This window comes from Anastrepha ludens, chromosome 2 (assembly GCF_028408465.1).
Source record: "Anastrepha ludens isolate Willacy chromosome 2, idAnaLude1.1, whole genome shotgun sequence".
Lineage (NCBI taxonomy): Eukaryota > Metazoa > Arthropoda > Insecta > Diptera > Tephritidae > Anastrepha > Anastrepha ludens.
Window position 1 is genome coordinate 182,369,288 of NC_071498.1, and position 23,858 is coordinate 182,393,145.

The 23,858-nt window shown below is 35.9% G+C and overlaps 4 protein-coding genes across 18 annotated transcripts; 2 read left to right on the forward strand and 2 right to left on the reverse strand.

The window, feature by feature from the left end:
* Positions 1-111: 111 nt before the first annotated feature.
* LOC128856005 (evolutionarily conserved signaling intermediate in Toll pathway, mitochondrial) lies at positions 112-13,615 on the reverse strand. Of its 3 annotated transcripts, none has more exons than XM_054091336.1 (3): positions 12,555-13,615; positions 12,140-12,462; positions 112-197 (listed from the first exon to the last, which is right to left on the reverse strand). In XM_054091336.1, exons 1-2 carry the CDS (start codon positions 13,501-13,503, stop codon positions 12,152-12,154), a joined length of 1,260 nt encoding a protein of 419 aa, XP_053947311.1. In that variant the 5' UTR covers positions 13,504-13,615; the 3' UTR covers positions 112-197; positions 12,140-12,151. The 3 variants fall into 3 exon arrangements, with proteins under 3 accessions (XP_053947311.1, XP_053947312.1, XP_053947310.1); XM_054091337.1 differs by lacking the exon at positions 112-197 and adding an exon at positions 11,140-12,070; XM_054091335.1 differs by lacking the exon at positions 112-197 and having other exon boundaries at positions 12,077-12,462.
* On the forward strand, positions 864-11,050 carry LOC128856002 (GTP-binding protein 2). 13 transcript variants are annotated; one of them, XM_054091320.1, is made up of 4 exons: positions 864-1,159; positions 2,402-2,638; positions 2,701-3,017; positions 3,077-6,961. In XM_054091320.1, the coding sequence occupies exon 4, from the start codon at positions 3,634-3,636 to the stop codon at positions 6,004-6,006; it is 2,373 nt and encodes a 790-aa protein (XP_053947295.1). In that variant the 5' UTR covers positions 864-1,159; positions 2,402-2,638; positions 2,701-3,017; positions 3,077-3,633; the 3' UTR covers positions 6,007-6,961. The 13 variants fall into 13 exon arrangements, with proteins under 13 accessions (XP_053947295.1, XP_053947297.1, XP_053947296.1 ...); XM_054091322.1 differs by having other exon boundaries at positions 3,080-6,961; XM_054091332.1 differs by lacking the exons at positions 2,402-2,638; positions 2,701-3,017; positions 3,077-6,961 and adding exons at positions 8,987-9,733; positions 9,810-10,640; positions 10,711-11,050 and having other exon boundaries at positions 874-974.
* Positions 13,616-14,744: 1,129 nt separating the features above from the next.
* LOC128856007 (protein dispatched) lies at positions 14,745-23,833 on the forward strand. The gene is made up of 12 exons (XM_054091338.1): positions 14,745-15,254; positions 15,434-16,237; positions 16,297-16,479; positions 16,650-16,741; positions 17,571-17,848; positions 17,916-18,183; positions 18,264-18,496; positions 18,567-18,721; positions 18,811-19,064; positions 19,157-20,140; positions 20,222-20,508; positions 22,837-23,833. The coding sequence occupies exons 1-11, from the start codon at positions 15,117-15,119 to the stop codon at positions 20,484-20,486; spliced, it is 3,654 nt and encodes a 1,217-aa protein (XP_053947313.1). The 5' UTR covers positions 14,745-15,116; the 3' UTR covers positions 20,487-20,508; positions 22,837-23,833.
* LOC128856008 (uncharacterized) lies at positions 16,748-17,524 on the reverse strand. Its single transcript, XM_054091339.1, has one exon. The coding sequence runs from the start codon at positions 17,457-17,459 to the stop codon at positions 16,803-16,805; it is 657 nt and encodes a 218-aa protein (XP_053947314.1). The 5' UTR covers positions 17,460-17,524; the 3' UTR covers positions 16,748-16,802.
* Positions 23,834-23,858: the final 25 nt, after the last annotated feature.

Genomic DNA, 23,858 nt, shown 5'->3' on the forward strand with positions numbered 1-23,858 from the left:
ATATTATTTTTAAATCATATAGTTTTTTTGGAAACAAATTTTATTGTAGGAATACTTACTTTGCGTCATTGATTAAGAACAAATCTTGCAGAAATATTAATTATAAACCAATATATATGTACCATATTAATACTGTTGATTAATGTTTGTAAAAGTGTAAGTTACGCGCATCAGTACATACATCATTCCATTAAATACTGCAAAAACAAATACTTATTTAAATAGTGTGTGTGCATATGTTTTTACTATTCAGACTAAACAATAGTAATTATTAAGATTACAGTCTTGTGGTTTACAATTTTTATATATTTATCCAAAATTCGTAAGTTAGAAAAATATACACAAATGTTAATTGTTATCAAAATCAGGCGAATTAGTTTTTATCCATGCATATACAAGGAATGCTGCTGAAGTGGCAGTTCTTCGCCGGGGTCCACCCGTCGAATTAGTTTACTATATGATACTGACTTATAAATATTCTTGAAATCCGTGACCATTTGTGTATGCTTTCCCAATGATAAAATTCCGAAATTTATATTTTCATTGCTGCTTTCACATGTACAAGCATAAATTCTTAAAATATCACTCAATAAAAGTGGTACCAGTGAAAATGTCAATGGCAGATTAGATACAAAGGTAGGTTCTAGAATCGCAGAGAAAGTGAATATAAATGGCCGAGTAAATTCAGTTTTGATGTTCTGAAAAACGAATTATTTGTCAACCATCACATCTATCATAAACTATTCCGTTAATGAATTTTGCACAATTCGGTGGTTGTTATTAGGATATAGCAGCATTATCGTAAACAAATTGCGTCGTGTGAAGTCTGCCTTACAGGGTCCGAATGAAACCCTGCAATGAAAGAAAAGTAAACTGGGAAACTCTGCTATTTGTTGACGCGTTTTCAAGAAATAGTTTTACGTCAGTTTGTGGGAAATAAATAAAAGTTCTTCGTTGTACAGATTAAATACAAAGTAAAATATAGAAATACTCAAATGACAATATAAAGTTTTATAAAGCCGTTTATATATAATTTGTGCGTGTTTAAATCATTACAAAAATTTAAAACCCACAATGATGTGAATGTTATTGCAAAATTTCACGAAATTAAGCTAGTTTTGGATCGAAATTGCGTCAGACATTTGACAATCGTTAAACGGTATTAGTATTATTTGGGGATTTAGCACTGCGGCCTGAAAAATCTATTGCTCCCGTTCATGGGTTCAGAGAATTTATCTGGTCCAAACTTTCTCAATAAATTGTAGTATTTTTTTATTTTATTTCCTCTTGTAAAATAAGTTTACTCAGTTGTTTTAAAATGAAATAATCTATGAAACTATAGTATGAAGAAATTTCGAAAGGTATGCTAATAGAAAACCAAATTATGTTATATTGTGCAATGACTGAGTATTTTATGCATTGTTTAAGATTTCTTTGTTTGCCTAAGGAAAATTGGCCCGAGATAAAACAAACGTCAACGCTTCTTTAACAGATGCACAATAACAATTCTATTAAATATTGTAGTAAAAGAAAGACGCGAATCTTAATCAAAATAAAAGAAAAGCATTTTTGAGAAATAGCTATAAAAATGAATATATATACATACATATGTGTTTGTTTTGAGTTCTCTTGTTTGTCAAAATGCCAAAATATGATGAAATACATACATATGTATGCAACATATACGTACATATGTACATAGTTGACGCCAAGTGCATGGAACCTCAAATCGTTACTGCAAGAGGCATAGATGACCAAGAGGTGCATAATCTACAAACAAATTGTTTAGATAAGTAACTGATTGTAAACTTTGTAGTCGGCCTAAAAATTGCAGATTCCAAAACAAAGTGGTAGATTTACACACAAAGTATTAAAATATCTAATAATTCTGAAGCGATATCTCTCGAATATTTGGTATTTTGAGCTATAACGTTCTTCCAGCAAACGAGCGATATACACATTAATTAGGTACCCATCTATTTAAGGTGAGGTAAATAAGGAACAACATCAAGACACACACCACAAATAGGAGCGGGAGCTCGGGCAAACACCCAAAAAGGGTGTACGCGCCAATTACATATATGTATATACATAAATAATTATAAAGGTTGTTTTCGCAAAAATGCTTTGTAAATATTTTAAACAACATACTGCTTGAACAGCTATGTACATACTATGTTTGTCAACGGTATACTGTAGTTTTCCGTTCTAGCAAATAGAGTTGGTTTCATTTTAACGAGGCATTTTTTTTTAACTCTCTCGCTTGCCTTTTTTTGTCACATATATTTCACATATATTCATGCTCCGTAATTGTCCGCGAGGGAACATCTAGTATTCAATGCACAGATTGTCGTCTCTGGTTTCATCATAAATGTACCAATCTCTCAACCGCTGATTTTAGGAATCTGGCAAACCGTATTAAGAAAGGTGAAGCAGCCTGGCATTGCTATCCGTGCGAAAGTGAGGTTGCGTCCGCACGTTCGACGATCTATTAGAGGAGGACGACATACGGGATCCGATGGGCAATCTCGATAGTCTGCTGGATAAACACTTTGTGCGTTTCACCAAGCAGTATGAGCAAAAATTTGAGGCCTTTAGGTCCGAAATTACAAGCAATCTGGTAGACATCAGAGCAGAGGTTAGTAAGCTGTCCCAACAAAATGTTAACCTCTCCAATAAATGCTCAAAAATTGATGACAGGTTAACGTTAGTCGAGAATAAGATTAACTCCCATGTGAGCTTACCGGCATCCAATGAAGCAGTTTTCGTAGAGCTGAGCGAACGTAAACGCCGCGAGGCTAATGTCATTGCGTTCAACGTCCCTGAATCATCTAAAGCAACTGGAAAGGAGCGGCTGGAGGATGATAGATCAAGTCTGTCATCTATCCTGCCACCAGAGTTATCTTGTGACTCAACTGGTCTAAAACTTCGTAGACTGGGACGACACACACCAGGTCGTTCCCGTCCACTACTTGTAGTGACCCCAACTGCAACGGATGCAATCACCTTACTCAAAGGTAAGCCAGCTGATGGTAACACCACGATATCTTTCAAACCGGATCTCACTCCAACACAGCAGGAATATCTGAAGAGCTTACGATCTGACCTTGCCTCCCTTGAGAAGAATGGTGATTTGAGCAAGACAATAAAATATGTGAATGGCATACCGAAAATAGTAACAAAGAATTTTCGTTCGATCAGAGAGGAGGAGGAAAGTGACAAATCTCACCGTCTACTACCAGAATGTTCGCGGTCTACGCACAAAACTCTGTGAATTTCTCAAAGCCACGTCAATTAGTCACTACGATATCATCTGCATCACCGAAACCTGGCTACAGCCCGCTATACATGACGGTGAAGTACTGGACCCCACTTACAACATCTATCGCAGAGATCGTAACCAGGCAACGAGTGGTTGTCAGCGTGGTGGAGATGTGCTCATAGCTACAAAACGGCACATTCAAGTAGAATCGATTCGAATCAAGGAAAACAATATTGAGGAACTCTTTATTAAAATTAAGATTAACAATGGCAATCTTATTTTAGGCTGTGTCTATATACCGCCACATACCACGTACGAAGCCTATCACACGCACTTATCTGCTATTTCTTTTCTTTCCGATAGCTTCCAGAATGCCAGTCTATTGGTCCTTGGTGACTTCAACATGGCAAGTAGCTCACCCAGAAATGAATGCACGAGATTGTTATACGACAGCTACTCTACATCCGGATGCAAGCAATGCAATCGTGTATTCAATGAGCAGGGAAACTTACTCGACTTTTGGCTTCAGCAACACTGACACAATCCCGTATGGAACTGTTGCTCTGGTTCCTGAGGACAAGTATCACCCGGCCCTAGCCTGTCAGCTCAACTTACAGCCTAGCTTAACACCGGTCGGTATCCCTAACTATGCTTTCAAGAAGGCGGACTATGTCAGCTTGAATGTCTTTTTTATGAGAACCAATTGGACAGATTTATACCAGCAAAAATCTGTTGATGATAAACTGCGTTGGCTCTACAACATTATTCAGGAAGGTGTTACCCAATTCGTGCCGGTTTACTTCAGCAAACCCAGTAGATCTCCACCTTGGTTTTCTAGGGAATTAACTGAGAAAATCATCCTGAAAAAAGCAGCGCACGCACAGTATAAAAAACAGAAAACCAGGCGAAACTACACACTCTTTAGTAACCTGAGGCAAGAGTGCAAAAATCTCTGCAACAAGTGTTATAATGCGTATGTTGATAGGGTAGAAGGGTCACTGAAAGGTGATACCAAGGCGTTCTGGAAGTATATCAAGGATAAGAAGCGAGGAAACAGTGACATTCCAGCATCCATGGTCTGGGATAATCAATCAGCATCAAGTGGCGTAGAGATCAGTAACTTATTTGCACAGTTCTTTAAAAGCATATATGCACCGGTGTCTGACGATAGCGTAACCCTAGCACACTCACACCCTTACACGCAATCGGTAAACCTAAATGACTTTGAGGTTACCTTTGACAATGTCTTCAAGCAACTGAACTCCGTAGATCCTAGTAAAGGTGCGGGACCTGATGGCCTACCGAATGCCTTTCTTAAGAACTGCGCCAATGGCCTCTGTGAACCGCTGACACACATTTTCCAATCGTCTCTGCAGTGTGGTGTTTTTCCTACAGACTGGAAACTCTCGTACATCAGCCCCATTCATAAAGAAGGTCCAAAGAATACAGTCACGAATTATCGGCCAATCTGCATTCAGTCGGCCTTGGCTAAACTTTTTGAAAAGCTGATCCTACCAAAACTCTCTGCTGCTTTTGATCCAATCATTACCACAAGACAGCATGGTTTTATTAGTAGCCGTTCAACGTCAACTAACCTTTTCGCCTACACCAACTATCTACTGAACTCACTGAATACCAACACCTGTGTTCATAGCATCTATACTGACTTCAGAAAAGCGTTCGATCGAGTTGACCATGACATCTTGCTATACAAGCTCAGGAAATATGGCGTCTGCGGCAAAGCGTTAGACTGGCTTAGGTCATATCTAGCTGGTAGGCACCTGCAGGTCAAAGTGGATGGCCACCTATCCGATGAATATGTGGCTAACTCGGGTGTTCCGCAAGGTTCTCACCTCGGTCCGATTCTTTTCAGCATATTCGTGAATGATATTGGTAACGACTTCAACTCGGAATACCTACTCTTTGCAGACGATCTTAAAGTTTATCGATCAATCACTAGTGTGCTGGATAGTCATCTACTACAACAGGACGTCGATAATCTCTCTGGCTGGTGTGCAAGGAACAAACTGGATCTCAACTTTAAAAATTGTGCTGTGATGTGCTTCTCGAGATCGCGCACTCCCTTACCTGCAGTGTACACACTCAATGGTGATAAAATAAGGGAGGTGGATGACATCAAAGACCTCGGTGTCACGATTGACACAAAACTAACTTTCCACAAGCATATAGACGGAATAACTCAGAGAGCTTTTAAGATACTCGGTTTTATAACTAGGAATAGTAAGGACTTCAAGAATCCCTACTCCCTGATTTGTCTTTTCAAAACTCAAGTTCTTCCAATACTGGAGTACGGATCCATAATCTGGTCTCCATACACTGAAGCAGGCATTACTAGACTTGAAAGAGTGCAGCGTAAGCTCTGCAAGACCTTAGCCTTCCGACATTCATCATCAACCGCTTCAACTACAGAAGATATCTACATTCGGTACAACATCAACAGTCTGCGGGCTCGCCGACGCATAACTGATCTGGCGTTCTTCTATAAAGTGGTAAATGGTATTATTGATGCCCCGGAAGTACGCAGCTCCTTCGATCTTGCCCCGGCTGGTCTCACTCTTAGGAATAGTCGTCTACTGAAAACAGTCGCTACTTACAAAAGCTACGTCTATCACGGCCCGTGCAATAGAATAGCCATCAGTGTCAACTCACTTCATGGTGTTCTCGACTTCTATGGTGGAACCTACGATACTTTTCTGCGAAATGCCAAAAATATCATCCTATAGATTTTTCTCAAGAACCTTCTGGCCCATTTTCTTTATCATTGTATTACTAACCAGCCCTCTATAAATTCTGTTTCTGTACCCTCTTTTTATTTGTATGTATATTGCCGATTGGCGTTTGTTAAATAAATAAATAAATTATTACGTTTTCGCATGACATTGGAGCTGAACTGAGGACGAGTGCGATAGCTCCTGCTCAACTGTTCAACTTTCGTCGAACTTAGGCAAAGCTGCAGAGCTCGAAATTATGCAGTTCACTAGACAGGGCTAGTATACTTATTCCGGCATGTGAAGGTACCCCGCACGAAACTAACCACCTCTTCACATGCCCCCTAAAACCGACTCATCTAACACCCCTCTCCCTCTGGACCCAACCTGTCGAAACAGCATGTTTCCTGGGCCCAATGATGAAAGTTTTACAAAATTTCGTCGTGATTTTGAAAGAATCCAAAGCGTTTGCTGAAGAATTATTTTAAAAATTAAAATATTTTTGAGTTTTTTCGCTTAATATTCATTTAAGGCAAAACAACTTTGCTGTCATTTTTTCTTCCTCTGTTATAATATCGAACTAAAAACGTACTAATCTGTGTACCGATTATGAAATCTCTTAGCAAAAAAAAAATTGCTGCTCCAGCTAGGAATTCGTAGAAAAAAGGGATATTTTTGTGCACTTTTTTTTTTTGAACGTCCTTTACTTGAAAAATATCGAATAATCAAATTTTTTTAGTTCTGTCCAAGTAAACCTCGTTAATAAAAAATTACTGTATTCGATTATACGAAAATCGCATATAATGAACAAACGAATTGTTTTTAATTAAGAACCTTAACGAACAAAAAAAAAAGCTTTTGAAGGGAAAAAGTGTCCACTAAATCAGAGAGAGGAGAAAATGCAAATATCAACAAAACCATTGTAAATGAAATCAAAAATAAGAGGAATGTGGTCTTCAATATACATATATATATGTATATCATCAAATAAGAAATATATATATATATATATTGATGACCACATTCCTCTATTTTTTGATATTGATATATATATATATATATATATATATATATTTATTTATTATTATATTAAATATATAATTTGTGAAAGTGTTGAATTTTTCTTGTTCTAATATTATGTTTCCATATTGCGATTGCTAATATTTTCGTAATATCGACATATGAAGAGATGAAAGATTTCTTTCCAAGAAAAGAAATCACTTTAAGAAAACACCCGTTAGTTATGTATGTATGAATTTTTTCACCGCTTAACATTGTCTTGTTTGCAGTCGTTGGTTTTACAGCAGTGTTGCAATAAATCGATTTTTAGTTATACGAGTAAGAGTTTCTTGAAAACAAACATAAGCGCTTCCTCTTAAGATATACTGTTAGACTAAATTGAACGAGAGATAAAGGCAAAAAATATTTGTATATATATTTATTGGCCGATTGAAAGAAGGAAAATTAAGCACACGTACATATACAGTATGTAGTTCAAGCGGATATGTAGTTTGAAATTCAAAGAAAAGCAGAATAGTGGTATGCTTCGCTTTAAACATAAACAAGCCCAACACAGTCAAGGTCATCAAAGTGACTGAAATCAGTTTTCGACATTTATGTACTTTTGTTTTTTGTTGTTGCAAATCGCGAAATTTTGTGAACCAAATCATGTTCATCCATGAAAGCAAAAGATTACATATTGCATACGAATGTTTTATAATGTGCATAATATTTGTGTGCGCATAGCTGGCATAAAGAAAAACAATCACCGTAAAATATCAGGCGGTAAGAATTTGGTAAAAGCGCTCTTTCGTATATCCAGTGTTTTGCTTTTAAATCAAGTTCATGGACACATGCATATGTGAACAACATTTAAGATAGATTTTTTCTGCTATTCTGCTGTTGAAAAAAGTATACGAGTCAAAAATAAATTAAGCGGAAAAAAATTGTCTATTTTTTTGGGCTGTGCCGAAGTGTTCTCGCTGCAATCGGGTCTACGTTACTGTGCGTTCAAGTTTTGTGTTTCAATTTGCGCACTCGAAAAGCATTCTACAAAATCTATGGGGAATGTTGCAACAACAACAATAAGATTGCTACTGTTAAATATTTGTTTTCACCAGTAATAGAACAAAAGAATAGAATATAGTCAAAGTGTCGAAAAATAAATTTAAAGGAAAAAATAAAACTATTTTCGGACCCCTGCCCAACGGCGTTCGCCATAGCTGAAACATTTTTTTCGATCATTGACATTCAATTACAAGCCTGCTTCCGAGAGTATTTCTACAAGAAAGGCTTCTCAACAGCACCTAGCAAATAATGTATGCGCCGATTGAAGAAATATGTAAAGGATTGTGCAAAACTGAAGCACTTTTTTCTAAAATATGTAATAGGACATAACTTATTAAGGGTAGATAGGAATAAAAAATAAAATAAACTTTAAAAAAACTAAGCGTGAGTTACTTTTTAAGAAGCTAAATAATTTTGTCTTATAAAAGTATTTAGCTAAAATGCTTTTTTCATTAGTAGTGAAAATACTAAGCTTGAATTAAAATAAACGAGTATTTAGGATGGGGAAACTACCATTTTTACAGCCGTAGCTTTGAATCATGACCCACTTAATTTTTAGATAGAATACCAAATTCAAAAAAAAAATTTTGAAGAAAATTTTAGTAAGAAAAGTAAAACAAAAATAATCGTTAACTTTCAGTTCTTTAGATATTTCGGTTACCTCCACCGGTAATTCCTTACAGGAGGTATTTAGCACTTAGGGGATTAGTTTGATTTGAGAACCCAGGCAGTTGCAAATCATTTACCTGTAACGTTCGATATTAACAGTAATGCTGGTTTCATCTCCAATAGTGAAAAAGTTGAAGCCACTAATGCCTCTTACCCTCAAATCGTACCAATCAGTAAATTTTTCAGAATGCTTATTTAATTGGTCAACCACAATTCCTCGATCTTTACATTACTAATGATAACTTCAATTGTTCTACAGAGCATGGATTGTGGACTCTTAAGTCTCTTCGATCCCGATGAGGGAATTCATGATATCGACAAAACAAATAACAACCGTCCAACTCGGAGAAGTGAAGCAAAAAATCGCAAGTCCGTGGGAAAATCAAAAGTAAGCTCACATAAAAAGGGCAGTGATTGCGGGAGTGGCAGTAGCAGCGAAGGAGAATTAGATATGCAGAATAACAAAATTATTATTGATTTCGATCGTGGTATTTTGCCACCCGAACCGCAATTAGGAAATATTGAGTACAAACTAAAACTAATCAGTCCATCTAAGCATCGCTTTGAACACCTTGTTACACAAATGAAATGGAGACTTCGGGAAGGTAATGGTGAAGCAGTTTACGAAATAGGCGTATCTGACTCCGGGCATCTACACGGACTTAACGAAAAGGATATGAACGCTTCACTGAGCACACTTAAACAAATGGCCCAAAAGTTAGGCGCCAGTACCTCAGTTTTACGACGAAAGTATGTTGCTACACGTCGATCGGTGGCTGAGGTTTTAGTTCGCAAAATACCTGACGATCAACATAATATTGAGATTCGAGTTGCAGTGCTGGGTGGCGCCGAGGCTGGCAAATCCACACTGCTAGGTGTGCTTACACAGGGCGAATTTGACAATGGGCGTGGCTTGGCTCGGCTTATTATGTTTAGACATATGCACGAAATTCAATCGGGTCGCACTTCAAGCATATCACACGAGACTCTTGGATTCGATTCGGAGGTAACATGAAATTTCAGTCTAAAATTCTAGTTGCAATTAGTCAATACAATTTTTTTTAACTTTCCTTCAATAATAGGGTACAATTATCAACTACAAATACAATGAAATGATGACAGCCGAGGAAATTAGCGATCGCTCTACAAAGTTGGTCACATTTATGGATTTGGCAGGTCATAGACGCTATATGCGAACAACAGTGCAGGCACTATTAGGCTATTCACCCCACTACGCTATGTTGGTCGTATCTGCTGGAAGCGGATGTACCGGCACTAGCAAGGAACATCTCTCTATTGTCCGCGCTTTGGATATGCCCTTCTTTATCGTGGTCACCAAGACGGATATTACTAGTCCGGATCAAACAGTGCAGGAGCTGCGCCAACTTCTTACTTCGGTAGGATGCCGAAAGGTGCCATTTATAATTACAAATGCAGATGAAGCTATCTCGGCAGCATCAAATCAGGTCTCGGAAAACGTTGTACCGATATTTTGCGTTTCAAACGTTACTGGTGCTGGACTCAATCTTGTTACAAAATTTCTCTACGTTCTATCGCCGAGTATAAGTAATCTTGAAAAAGAGCGTTTAGAACAAGAGTCGAGTGAATTTCACATAGACGAAATTTTTCGAGTAACCGAAGTTGGTCCTGTAGTTGGTGGCTTGCTAGTAAAAGGCGTGCTCACAGAAAATATGCAGATGAAAATTGGTCCCTTGCCAGACGGAAGCTTTCATTCCGTTAATGTACATACAATTCATCGAAACAAGGCACCGTGCCGTGTAGTGCGTGCGGGCCAAAGCGCTTCTCTATCTTTCACTCCCAATCAGTATCTTCCTCAGCTTAGAAGTGGTATGGCACTGTTGGCCGATACTGGTGATCCTGACGACGAACCATTCGGCACACTTTTATTCCAGGTGAGATATTAAATTCACTGTGCATCCTAATAGTACCGAATGGGTTGAATTTTGGCCGTTTTTTTGTTAGGCTGAAGTGTCCGTCCTGTTTCATGCGACCGCAATTTACGTAGGTTTCCAGACCACTATACATATAGGCAGTATTCGTCAAACAGCAATTATACGAGCGATCGAAGAGCGTGAAAAGATGGGCACCAATGACAGCGCTTCAGTTTTGTTCCAATTCTTTGGACATCCTGAATATGTACGACCAGGCATGCGTATGCTATTTCGCGAGGGCACAAGTAAAGGAATTGGTGTAGTAACGAAAGTATTTCCTCTCAACAAATCCGCCGGGTAAAATTGCGTAAAAATGTAAATTAACTAAACTACTTAATTGCGAGATTTAATAAATATTATACTTAACTTTATTTAAAGTACTATCATATACATAAATACGTTTTTATAATCTATGATTCAACGTGAATTCACTTTGTGAATTAGCTCTCTTGACTTTGTAGAAATATGAATTCTAGTCATAGCCATAGTTAAAATTACTTATCTGTGCAATATTCGTATATACTGCATATGCATATATGAAACAATACTACTGTGATTAACCGTCTCCAAACACATATACAAAGAGTGTTATCCTTGAAAATTCTCATAAAATTAGATTTGATGAACAGATACCTCATTAACGAGAATCTGCATATGTATTCAATATGTATTTTAATATGAGTGTTAAATTTATTCCGCGTTCTATCGTTGAGCTCTCAATATTTAAAAGTCCTTAATTGTTTATGGATTTATATAAGGTAATAAATTGCGTGTTCACAGAAAGCCAACTCTTGTAAATGCTATTTAAGTGTAATATGTATATATGACAGGATGCAGTGCTTTTTGTTAATTCTTTTGCTTATTCTAATACATAGTGCGACAAATTTAGTTTTTTTAATCACACGTGAGACAAAACCCAAATAAGCGTAGTGCACGTCAGAAATCCTTTAGGATCGGAATAAATAACGGACATACGATTACCATATAAAATAATGCGAGAAATAAATATAATAAAATATATGAGAAATCTTGAGAATATATTCCTTTAGATCAGCTTTACTATTTCCGATTTAAAAGCTATAGATTATACGAGGAATTTTCCCATTGCTTACTAAAAGCTGAGGCTAAGAGAAAACCTTCACGAATGTTTAGGTTTAATCTTTTAAAAGCATTTCTTATATGCTTGAAAAAGGATAAGTGTAAATAAAAAAATAAATTTCATTCATATTCCATTTGGTTCCAAATGCTTTATAATCATTATGGTAATACTTAAACTTAAAAGTCCTTTTTAAAAAATTCCTCACGTGCTGGTGAGCTGGAAGTTCAGATTATTTACTACTGATTTTCTGATGTGTGAAAGTACTATCCAATAAAAAATGGAAGATGATATCCTACAGATTTTATATGTTTATTATACTCAATAATAATATTTTAGTTTACAGGATATGGGTTGTATCTACCTATTTGACTGATTAATCGGAAACTGTTTTGCTTGGACTTTCGTTGTCTTTGTCTGATTTCATTGGACTCTCTATCTCAATTGCTCTCGCCGCGACAGCAGATGTAAACCTAAATAGTACTGGTATTTCCCCCAACGCTGGGTTTCCGTTAATCTCCAGCAATCGTATCCAGGATAGTAACGAATCTTTGGTTGAAGTACCCGTGGCGCATATGGCGAATATTGTACCGTCTTCTTGCTGATGAACTGAACGGTGTTTACCAACTTGATTCTGAGGTCGTGGCATCGCTGTGCCAAAGAAAGGCGTCCCTAATTTTGAAACATCTAATAATAGCAGAATGTCAGCAAATAGCTCAAACAAGTCGTAAAGTTTAAGGATATAACTTACATATTTTTATAAGTAAATGTTTACTTACCATCTGTATCTTCTTGATCTTCTTGTAGACTCTGTAGGAAATCTGGATCTGGATCAGCACGTAAAGTAAAGTAGTTAATAGAGCGATTTCGCAACCAAATCAAAAACGGGCCTTCTATGTAGATGGCTTTGTGGCGCTCATGAACACGTAAGAGCTGAGACTGCTCCACGCTCATTCCACTTACAATCCAAGTGTCATCAATGGCATCTTTCACAGTTTTAGTTTCGTATAGCGAAACCTTTGACCGTACATCGACTGTGCACATCCGTTCTATGGCTATCTTAGCAATCTCCAGTGTATCATCTGGAACTGGGTTAGGTAGCGGCCATGGCGATAAATTCTTAAACTTGGGCATCCAGTACATCATACGCCAGTACTTTCGTAACGGATGCCCTCGACGTCCAAATATATTCAGCAGCATAGCCTCCATTTCGTAATCAGGAATTACACCCAAATCTTCCATTTGTTCTAACAAATCTATTATGCACTGCTGTTGCTTGGGGTAATGCATGAATTCAGCTTGAAAAACATTGTTGGGTATAAACTTTCCTTTGGGCATAACGTTGATTAGAGCTTTATACACTTCTATATCGTGTTCCACACCAAAATCAGCCATATTGCGGAGAGCAGCATATATAAACTCAACATGATTGCGACGGTGAACGTCACGCTCAGTGAATAGTTCCAACATAACCAGGTACGACTCTCTAGTTTTGTTTGTTACGTTGGCGAAAGGATTTTGAACTGCTGGTAGCGGGGGTTTACGTATTTTCTGCTTTTCCCCATCTCCACTAGTATTGCTGTTACTTTGTCCATCACCTCCATTCGTAGCTTTTGTGCAATAAAATCCACGGCTACATTCCATGCACGATGTGGCAGTAAAAATCTTGAAGGAGTTACCATTACTTTTTAATTGCCCTCTAAGTAAATTTGAAAGTTGACGCAGCATCACTACTATAAAATATCCATTTATAAATATCACTTACAATACGATTAAATAACCCGGCTTTTGCTTCAGACAGCTTACCAGGCTTTTGGGAGCAATTTCGAGCAATCAGCTGAGTAAAATCAGAGTTGTTATAATAGGTTTGTTCCTGTACACTATAAAAACCAAAACAAAAAAATTTTAAACATAAATATCAAAATTACCTGTGCCATCGTTTGTGAAGTAAACATGGAGTAATTTTTATTAATACTTTAGCAAATAAGAATAAATAATTCCATTGAAGTAAACATGGAGTAATTTTTATTATTACTTTAGCAAATAAGAAAAAAATTAAATAATTCCATTGCTCGCCAAGTGAAAAATTTCTATGTATGGTTTTAGCCGCTTAGCGGAATATTCTACTACAGTAAGCCGAAACCTACAGGATCAATAAATAGTGCAATCTTTGGATCACACTTCGGGATCAAAGTATTTATTAACCATGTAGGTCTTCTCAATACATAGTATTCATAACACACAAATGCAGCTAAAACAAATGAAATTAAATGAAAGACAGTGGGCCCGCACCTTAAAGACTTCGTGTACATAAAAACATAGCTGTCAAAACACCAAAGTGGCATGCGATGAATCTCATGACATAAGCTCTACGATGAGCATTATATCGTATGAGATTTGCATGCTATCAGCGTTCGCACGTCGAGACACAGGGAGGTCATAAACAAGCGATTAGGACTTCAGTTCAGTTTTCCAAATTACAAGAGGCACTTAGAGAAATGTTAATAAGTTGATGTCAGTAACTTCACCTCACTTCTGGGTCATGCCTTTAAAGACATTAATTGCCGAAAAGTACAGCAAACAACACCACGCATAATACATACCTGCTTACGCGGTAATCTAAAAAAATTTAACAGTTTTATCTGCCACATACTTCAATAAATAGTCTTTAATATTATGATTTTTCTGTTATTTGCTCATTTATCTGATAAACCCTTTAGGGAGAAAAAGCATAGGTCGAAAGAAAGTTTAATACAACAGAATATGGGCTTAAAAAAGTACTACGTAACGAATAACAAAGGAAAAATTTTATTATTAATACATTATTATTGCAATAGCTAGGAATTCTATATAAGAATTAATGAAAAACAAACAATTATATATATCTCGTGGGGACAGCGTGTAATAGTAAAACATAGAGGCAAAAAATCAGTGTTGCACTTTTTCAAATTGTTTATTAATAAAAAAGGAATAGAGGATATGGGCAGTGCTTATTGTCCTCGCATTATTTGCTTAGTAAATACCTGTAGTCGTTTTGTTTTTTGTTGTATTTTCATATAAATTTGCAAATGTTATATACACATCTAAACTTATTGAAAAGTGTATGAGGCCATAAGTGCGTGTAAACGGTCGTGATATATAAAACTTATAATTAGTAGAAACAAATGGAAAGCTAAGAGGGATATTTGGAGAAAAAAGGTTCAGAAAAAATTTACATGAAACTATGAATGACAATATGATTAACATATAAATATGTAAAAAAGGATGTAAATGCAATATAAGAAATCCTATGGACTAGTCGTGAGTGAAAATTGTATTTGTCTGCGGTTTATACTGTGGTTATGCACATGCTTTGGTATTACAACTTCTTGGTGCGGCGGCCTTATCTAATGGTCCTGGCCGTAGCCGTTTTGTGTACAGCTTGCATCACAGTGTCCTTGACCATGAACACAGCACCGGATTTTAGTGATCCCACATTGGTATGCGCGCCATTATTACCTAACTTATATATATTTAACGAAAAATGTAACGTTTGTAAGGGAATTTGAACGATTTTTGTATATCTTGAATCAAATAAAGTAGATATAAAACTCCAACAAAAACAATACTGAAAGCATATAAAATTTATTGACTTCGGTATTATTTAAATTTCTTGTAGGGCTTTGAAACACGGGGTACAGTATTAGGAAAGCGTCTAACCGCCTGGAATAACCTGATACAGGAAACAGGCCCATTTGGCAGCCTTGTGACCGACCCAAATGATTTGCGCCATTACAATACCATTAATCATCACCACATGAATAAGAAGCGCAAGCATCAACTCCACAATCGAGCACATAAGCGCAAGAATCAAAGAAAACCAAAAAATCCGAAACAACACAAAAATAAAGAATTACATTTAAGTAAAAAGGTTTTATTTCTGAAGAACCGATTCAATATAACAACTCGAAAAAATAATGGAAGCGACCTTTTACCAACTCAATGGAATGGTGATAGCGGTGTTTTTCGTGATTATGAAATTACGAATGACTCCTTGTCATCCATGGAGCAGTCGAATAGAAGCGAACATTTTGAGTATGGACGTAATACGACGTCCGTCGACGAGGACTACCACCGCGAAAAGGTTCAAACTAAAAAGAGTACCTGGAACATACTCAAACAGGCCCCAATGCCACCCTCTTGGGGTCTAGATGGTCCACATGTGGAAGGTTATTTTTGTGATTCGCCATCTAAGGATTACTCTCATTTCGTTGTTGAGCGTATTGGACCTAATGCCACGGATTCACTTTTCGACCTTAATGGACTGCTAGCAATGTGTCAATTACAGAATCAAATTCTTGCTATACCAAGTTATGGTGAATTTTGTCAGAGAGAAGAACTCACTGACACTTGTTGTCGGCCATGGTCATTACCCAATTATGCTGCACTGCTAGTCAATAAGAGTTCCTGTTTTGATTTGAATGTATGGATTACGTTACTCACTTAATGGCAGAACATGTACAAGTTTTGATTTTATTTCAGACTGAGGACGTCGTTATGCTTCAAAATTTATTGGTGATGTGTTTCGAGTACTATCATGATTTGAAGTTGAGTAACGACTGCAGCGAATTCAGCCCGTGTACAGCTCCAGCCGAATGCACACGCGGCAACATTGTTTTCAATATTTTACATTATTTGACTGACGTCAACTTCATACGAATGAATGTAAGTATATAAATATATTATATTATATTAAGAAATTAAGTAAATACAATACTTGCTAAAACATAAAGTTTGATAAAAAAAAAGTTGATAAATTTAAAAATTTTCTTCTTAGCGTATTCAATATTTAATGTTCTATATATTTGTTTATTTTTAACATAATTTTTAATCAGGACACAACCGTATTTTTGAAATATGCAATGATATTTGTACCTGTGGCTTATACATCAAAAATCCTGCCGTTGTTCCATGAATGGGAAGATACGTAAGTACATAGCATCCTCTACTCAAGAATGCAGATATGCCACGTTATTTACTCGTTTTGATCAATAACGCCTATTAGTATAACGATCTATAGGTCCATCCCTCATTTTTTTCTTTTTCGCTTGTTCTATAGCAGGAATATCATAGCTAGTTTGATATATAGTGACACCCGTTAAAAACAATTTATTCAATTCATTCTGCCAATCCTTCCTTTCGGGTTTGAAAATAACAGCATAGAGTGCATCCTTAAAACGATCCAATTCTTTAACGCGGTTGTAATATGTACCGTAAGTGGTTTCATAATATTTCATATTGCTTTTTTCATGTGCATTTCTTAAAAAACGTCGGGACTCCTTTCGTGACTCAAAACAATTTGGAGAGTAAGTAACCATGTAGGTGCTCTTTTCTAAATCCCTTAACATTTGTTCTATTAATTTAGTATCCACAACAGGACATCGAAAATTCATTTTATACAATTCCTTCTTGCATTTTTCCAAACGGCTCACAAAATCTCTGTATTCTTCTACGCCGAATTTTGTTTTGGGCCATATTTTGCTTTTCACTTGTGACCCATTTACCTGTAGGGGGTACCAAAAATGATTGCTGATGAGCGGCTCATCACACTGTTCGATTTTCGCATTCGTTCTAATGAAAGGGGATTTCCTTGCTCTATAGTTACGCTTGTATGTGGTAAGATAGCTTCCGCAGCATTCGAACATTTTACAATAAAAGAATATAGAAGAGGAAAGACGATTTTCTTTTGATGTATTCTTTCAAAAAATAAATAAACGAAATTTATAGCTTAATTTTATGTTTGTTTTCATTTTCAGTGATTTGAAAAATGAACTTGTGCAAGTTATGTCGATGGATTTGGGACTCGAAAATGAACTTTTTAACGAGTCTTTGCTCACAGATGTTTGGTTGGTGTCGTTGGGCGGAGTTTTCGTTATGACTTGTATTTGGCTGTATACAACTTCGCTATTTATAACATTGATGGTCTGTGTGGCAGTGATCTTTTCGTTGGGCTTAGCCTATTTCGTCTATACTCTTGTATTCAAGATGGCATTCTTTCCATATATGAATTTGCTTGCTGTGGTTGTAATCATAGGTAGCATTTCTTTAATGTCATATCCAAATTACAGATTACCTACTAAATTACTTCTATTTAATTTAAGGCATAGGAGCTGATAATGCGTTTCTATTTGTGAAAATTTGGCAATGCGTTATAGCAGAACGTTTTACAAAATCTACAAAAGCAACAATCGCGTCTCATACCGCCACGTCAGTTGCCGATGGTGGAAATGAACATACAGAGACATTGCAAAGCTTAATGGCGTCCACATTTCATCATTCAGCATTGTCTATGTTTGTGTCTTCACTAACAACTGCTACCGCATTCTTTGCGTCGTACACCAGTTCCATTACGGCTATTAAATGCTTTGGGTATGTTTATGTATCTATGGATACGATAACTTGGCGTCAAGCAGTATTTTAAAATTAGTTGTTTTTTCTTAAACTTGCAGTGTATTTGCTGGAACTGTAGCTATTACCAATTATTTGCTTATGATAACTTGGCTACCTGCAGTCGTCTGCATAATGGAACGCTTGTCTGCCTGTACGGCCTGCAATAGCAAACTTCCCTTGCAGAAGTTTCTGCTCATGTTCAATAAGTCAATTACAAAGTCCAGTCATCTTCTTGAATCATTTATTACAAGGGCTGTGATGAATTATGCTACAATATGGATTTGTTCATTCGGTAATATAGAATTGCAGATCAAATATATACAAACATATTTATTCCGATGTTTTACGATTTCTCTTTGTAGGCGCGATAGGACTATTTAGTTCAGTTATTGTATTATACGCGCCAGGTCTACAGTTGCCAGAGACCTCGCATTTTCAATTGTTCGCAAGTAAACATCCATTTGAAATTTATAATAGCAAAATGAAAAATGAATTCTGGTTTGAGAAATCAATGTCGGTAAGCATGATTCAATTATACCTACATACAGATAAAATATAAGTATGTGTCTTGGTAATAGTAACTTTAATTATTTTTATAATTTCAAGGCCTATGAAAATTTTAAATTACCACTACGCTTCGTGTGGGGCATTCAAGCGGTCGATGATGGAGACTATACTGATCCATTTTCCCGTGGAAACTTATATTATGACAATACTTTTAATATATCTACGAAGGCTGCACAAATTTGGCTGTTAAATTTTTGCAAAAAAATAAGACTACAACCATTTTATGAAGTTACTTTTGGTTTATTGCTATCAAATTGTTTCATTGAAAATTTTATTTCATTAATGGATCGCATGTGAGTTCTATGAGTTAATAGCATACATATATAATAACTCCTACTACGAATACTATCGATATTATATATATATATTAATTGAACAATTCCAGGTGCATAGATGGAATGGACAATAATGACCGCACACCATGTTGCGATGTATCAAAGTTTCCCTTTGAGCCCCAAGTTTTCGACATTTGCTTGCCAGAAAGTATGTCCTTGCTCTACGCCACACCGCGCAAATATTATACACCAGGTGTTGCTGGACCAAGATTCTTGGCGGAGAAGCAAACCATTGATATGTCACATGGCCATCACGAGGATGCAACAAACAATGTTTCGCAAATTAGTACGCTGCCTCCACCAAAAGTGAAAGCTTTAGTGATCGAATTCGAATCGAATGTCGCCTACACAACGGCTTACAAAGAAGTGAAAACATTTGTTGAAACTGTTGAGCAGTGGCTAAGGGATGAGTTGAACTCAGCACCGCCCGAAATGCAGGGCGGCTGGTTTACGAGCGAACTTAAATTCTTCGACACACAAGGCACGCTGAGTCACGATACCTTAGTGGCGATTACTGTGGCAATGAGTGCTTCGCTAGTTGTTTTGCTACTGGTCACCTTGAACGTTTTGGTATCGCTGTATGCTGTTGTAACTGTCTTGCTCACAATCTTTACGACAGTATCCATACTAATACTACTCGGGTGGAAGCTAAATGTGCTGGAAAGTATAACCGTGAGTACTGCGATTGGATTAGCGGTAGATTTTAGTTTACACTACGGTATACACTACCGAATGTCGCCGACGAGAGAACGTCGGGCCGCTAGCCAATTTACCTTATCACGGATTGTGGGTCCAACATCGATGGCCGCAATCACTACAGGTGTTGCTGGTGCTTTAATGCTAGCTTCCAACGTACTGCCGTACATACAGATCGGTTTGTTTTTAGTTATTGTGATGGTTGTCAGTTGGTTATTCGGAACGTTTTTTCTAATGAGTCTTCTGAAAACAGCCGGGCCGCAATATGGTTTCATGCAGTTCAATTACCCGTTAATAAGTAAAGGATCGTCAACTAGTGGCAATAAGTATTATGAAAGGTAAGCGTTTACAGAGGCATGCCGCAAACCACATGTACATCTGAATAATTTATTAATTTTGGTACTTACAAACGTTTCTAGGAAACAAAGCCAAGTTATTGCCAGCGAGCAATTGCTTACACCATCGAGCTCGGCAATCGGCGAGCTCATTAATTCGGAAACACACGAACTTGAGTCGCTCACATCAAGTTCCTTAATTAAAACGATTTCTGGTACTGAAAGTTCTCATCCCCTCAGTGCTGATTTCGAGCACTCTTTCAATAATAAACTTGATATATCATCCATAGTTGATCACAAGGGTCCGTCTGTTGAAAGTTCAATGTCTGAGTTACATGCTACAAACTAAGATGCCTACACAACTATTTTTGGTAAAGTGCATACATATGTACAGTGGTTCAAACGTCTAATCGTACATGCAGAGGGCTCATCTTCAATATTAGTTTTGAAAGAGAAAATTTGTTTAATTAAAAATAATATACACTGATTTTATTTCATAATAACTTAATTTATTTCGTCATATACGAAAGTTTTAAGTTTTCACAACGTTTTCTTAAAAAAAACCAAAAACAAACAAAACAAAAGAAATTCATGTCCAAACGAATAATCGTACAATACTGAATTTATGCTCTCAAACTAAATATTTTTAAAATTAATACTTAGTAGAGAGTCCTTTAGCTTTAAGCACAGCACTCAACCGTTTTGGCATCGATTCTACTAAGTTTTTACATACTTCTGGTGAAATATTATACCACTCAGTTCGTAGAGTTTCTTTCAACTCATTAACATTTCGAAAGACTTTGTCCTTTAATCTTCTAGACAATTCCTCCCATACATGCTCAATTACGTTAAGATCAGGTGATTGTGCGGGGGTTTGGAGTAGTTTTGGACAATTATAAATAAGCCACATCCTCGCAACCATTGATGTATGTTTCGGATCGTTGTCCTGGTAGAAAGCAAAATTGTCTATTATCCCCAAACGCTCGGCACTTTGCTTCACATTATTTTTTAAAATATCTAAATACTTGTATTTATCCATATTGCCTTCAATAAAATCAATATTTCCAACACCTGAACTCGAAACACACCCCCACACCATCACTGATCCACCACCGTGTTTCACAGTAGGCTTTGTATTTTTACAATCAAATTCTGCATTGGGTTTTCGCCATACGTAGCACTTTCCATCGGACCCTTTTAAATTAAATTTACTTTCGTCTGTGAATAATACCTGTCAAAAAAGAAATTTAGTGCCAATAATTTAAATTTTATTTTATTTTTACCGTTTTCCAGAAGTTAATATCTTTTGTAATATAGTCTGTAGCAAATTTCATGCGAGCTTTTTTGTTTTTAGGACTTATGTATGGCTTTTTTCGTGATATTCTGCCATGATAATTGTTTCTTTTCAAAACATTTCGGATTGTCTCATCACAAACTATCTTATCAGTCTTTTCTTTTAACGCTCTGTTAATTTCTACTGCTGTTACAAAAGCATTTTTTTTTCACTTCCCTTAAAATCAAACGTTCATCGCGGTCACTTAGCTTCTTGCCTTGGCCAACACGACTTTTATTTACAATAGAGAGGTCATTTTTATATCTTTTAATGATATATTGCACGGTAGAATGAGCTCTATTTACTAAAACTGCGATTTCTCTAAAAGTTTTTCCCGATTCGTGCAATTTAATTATTAATTTTCGTTCTTCTACCGTTGTCTGTTTTCCTGAAGGTGCCATTACGTACCGATTAAGTTTATCACTTAAAGCAATCTGGATAACTAAATAAGAATTTATTTATAGTCCAGTGCAAAACGCAATTTGAAAAAAATGCTTATAGGATAACGGTATCCAGTCGACGTCTACTTATGTACGATTATTCGTTTGGACATGAATTTCTTTTGTTTTGTTTGTTTTTGTTTTTTTTAAGAAATGGTTGTGAAAACTTAAAACTTTTGTATATGACGAAATAAATTAGGTTATTATGAAATAAAATCAGTGTATATTATTTTAAATTAAGCAAATTTTCTCTTTTAAAACTAATATTTAAGATGAGCCCTCTGCATGTACGATTAGACGTTTGAACCACTGTATATACTATTACGTATAAATTTTACATAGTAGTTACTAGAATTTATCATGGTTATGCAATTAATTAAGTATATAGGTATATATTACAAAAAAAAAATATTTATTATGACAACCTAATATTAATGTTATTGCGCCCGTATTGTATCTATTAGTCTACTATTGCTGAGTTCATTATTGAATTATTGCAGACACATGCCAACATGAACGAAACAAAATTTATGGTTAGCTAACTAATAATAATCAGAGTATAGCCATATTGTTAAGTACTGGAGAATTAAGTGTCGTAAATGCATCAAATATTTTAACTAGATAGGTATATGAAATACAAAAAAATTAAAATTAAGCATTTTCGATGTCATACAGCTATTTGTTTACCTGTTTCTGCTAATTCAAGTATATTTGTTGTGAGTGTCACAGCGCCTTCTTAATCACTTGCTGAGGTAGCTTGTAGCTCTTTTTTATTATTTGTTTAAGTTTTTTATACGAAAGATATGTATGTAGTATATCATTCTTAATTGTTGTTGCATTTTTCTATATTACAATATTTTTACATACATATAGTATCAAAATTCGCAAACACTCTGCCAATATTTTTAATGTTTTTGTTGTAGCAGCATAAACATTCCCCATACATGTACGGGAATGCTGATCTAGTGAAAGTCCTTGGCCGGATATAAATCCGGGTCGTTCCGGCAACGTAGAAACGACTGTCGTGGAAACGTGTGCTGGGGTATCTTAGTATTGGCTGCCTGAAATTGTTAAAAATACTTTTTCGATTTGGTGCATTTTGGTGTTGATATGTACACTTATTTATTAAACATTTCTAATGTAAATAAAAATCACCTGGTGTGGCTGTAATTGTAATAAATGGGAAACCTGCAAAGTGAAAATATATTGTACACCACAAATTATAGTATTTACAATGATATCCATATGTACTTCTAGTAAGCATAGGTATATACATGTATGTATGTATGTATAAAGTGCATGTGCATGTTCATATAGATACATTATACAATATATGTAGGTATGTTGTTAATTATAAAGCCTTGTGCAGATGCACATAGGAGAAAAAGCATAGATATTTTAATGTAAGTTGAATAAGCGTTTTTTATGTAAAATGTATAAATATCTGATGGTATTAATTAGGGATAATTTCAAATCAAGCAATTGTTGGATTAGGTTATTCAATCTATCTAACAAACCTACACTTATACGCTATGAATACATTCCTATATGTGCATGAAACCTTACGTACAACTAATATTTTGATGTTAATGGCCAGACACATATAAATCACATGATCAAGACTAAGGAATGTTGTGAACAAAAGGTGCAAAAGTCAATAGTATGTTTACAATATATAATATTAATATATGCGAATATAGAAAGTTTAAGAAATATCTACGTATATAGCTAAGTTAAGAGTTTAAGTTCAATGTACTTCCACTGTCAAAAGAAACAAATAATAAACGGATTATAATAAGTTAACTGTGATATGATAAAAGATAAAAGTTGAATTACCGATAATTGAATATAATCCAGAATTTATGTACTTATGTATATGTATGTAATAATGAAAATTTTTAATAAAGATAGTGTTCATTTAAATTGAGCAAAATCATTCGAATTATTT

Bases quoted from the DNA above. Each gene is read 5' to 3' on its own strand.
- LOC128856002 (XM_054091321.1), top strand. From the start codon at position 3,634: ATGCCAGTCTATTGGTCCTTGGTGACTTCAACATGGCAAGTAGCTCAC.
- LOC128856005 (XM_054091336.1), bottom strand. From the start codon at position 13,503: ATGCTGCGTCAACTTTCAAATTTACTTAGAGGGCAATTAAAAAGTAAT. The intron at 12,463-12,554 runs GTAAGTAAACAT...TGCTATTATTAG, and splicing joins AGATCAAGAAGATACAGATG to ATGTTTCAAAATTAGGGACG.
- LOC128856007 (XM_054091338.1), top strand. From the start codon at position 15,117: ATGCACATGCTTTGGTATTACAACTTCTTGGTGCGGCGGCCTTATCTA. The intron at 16,480-16,649 runs GTAAGTATATAA...ATTTTTAATCAG, and splicing joins TCAACTTCATACGAATGAAT to GACACAACCGTATTTTTGAA. The intron at 16,742-17,570 runs GTAAGTACATAG...TTTCATTTTCAG, and splicing joins TTCCATGAATGGGAAGATAC to TGATTTGAAAAATGAACTTG.
- LOC128856008 (XM_054091339.1), bottom strand. From the start codon at position 17,459: ATGTTCGAATGCTGCGGAAGCTATCTTACCACATACAAGCGTAACTAT.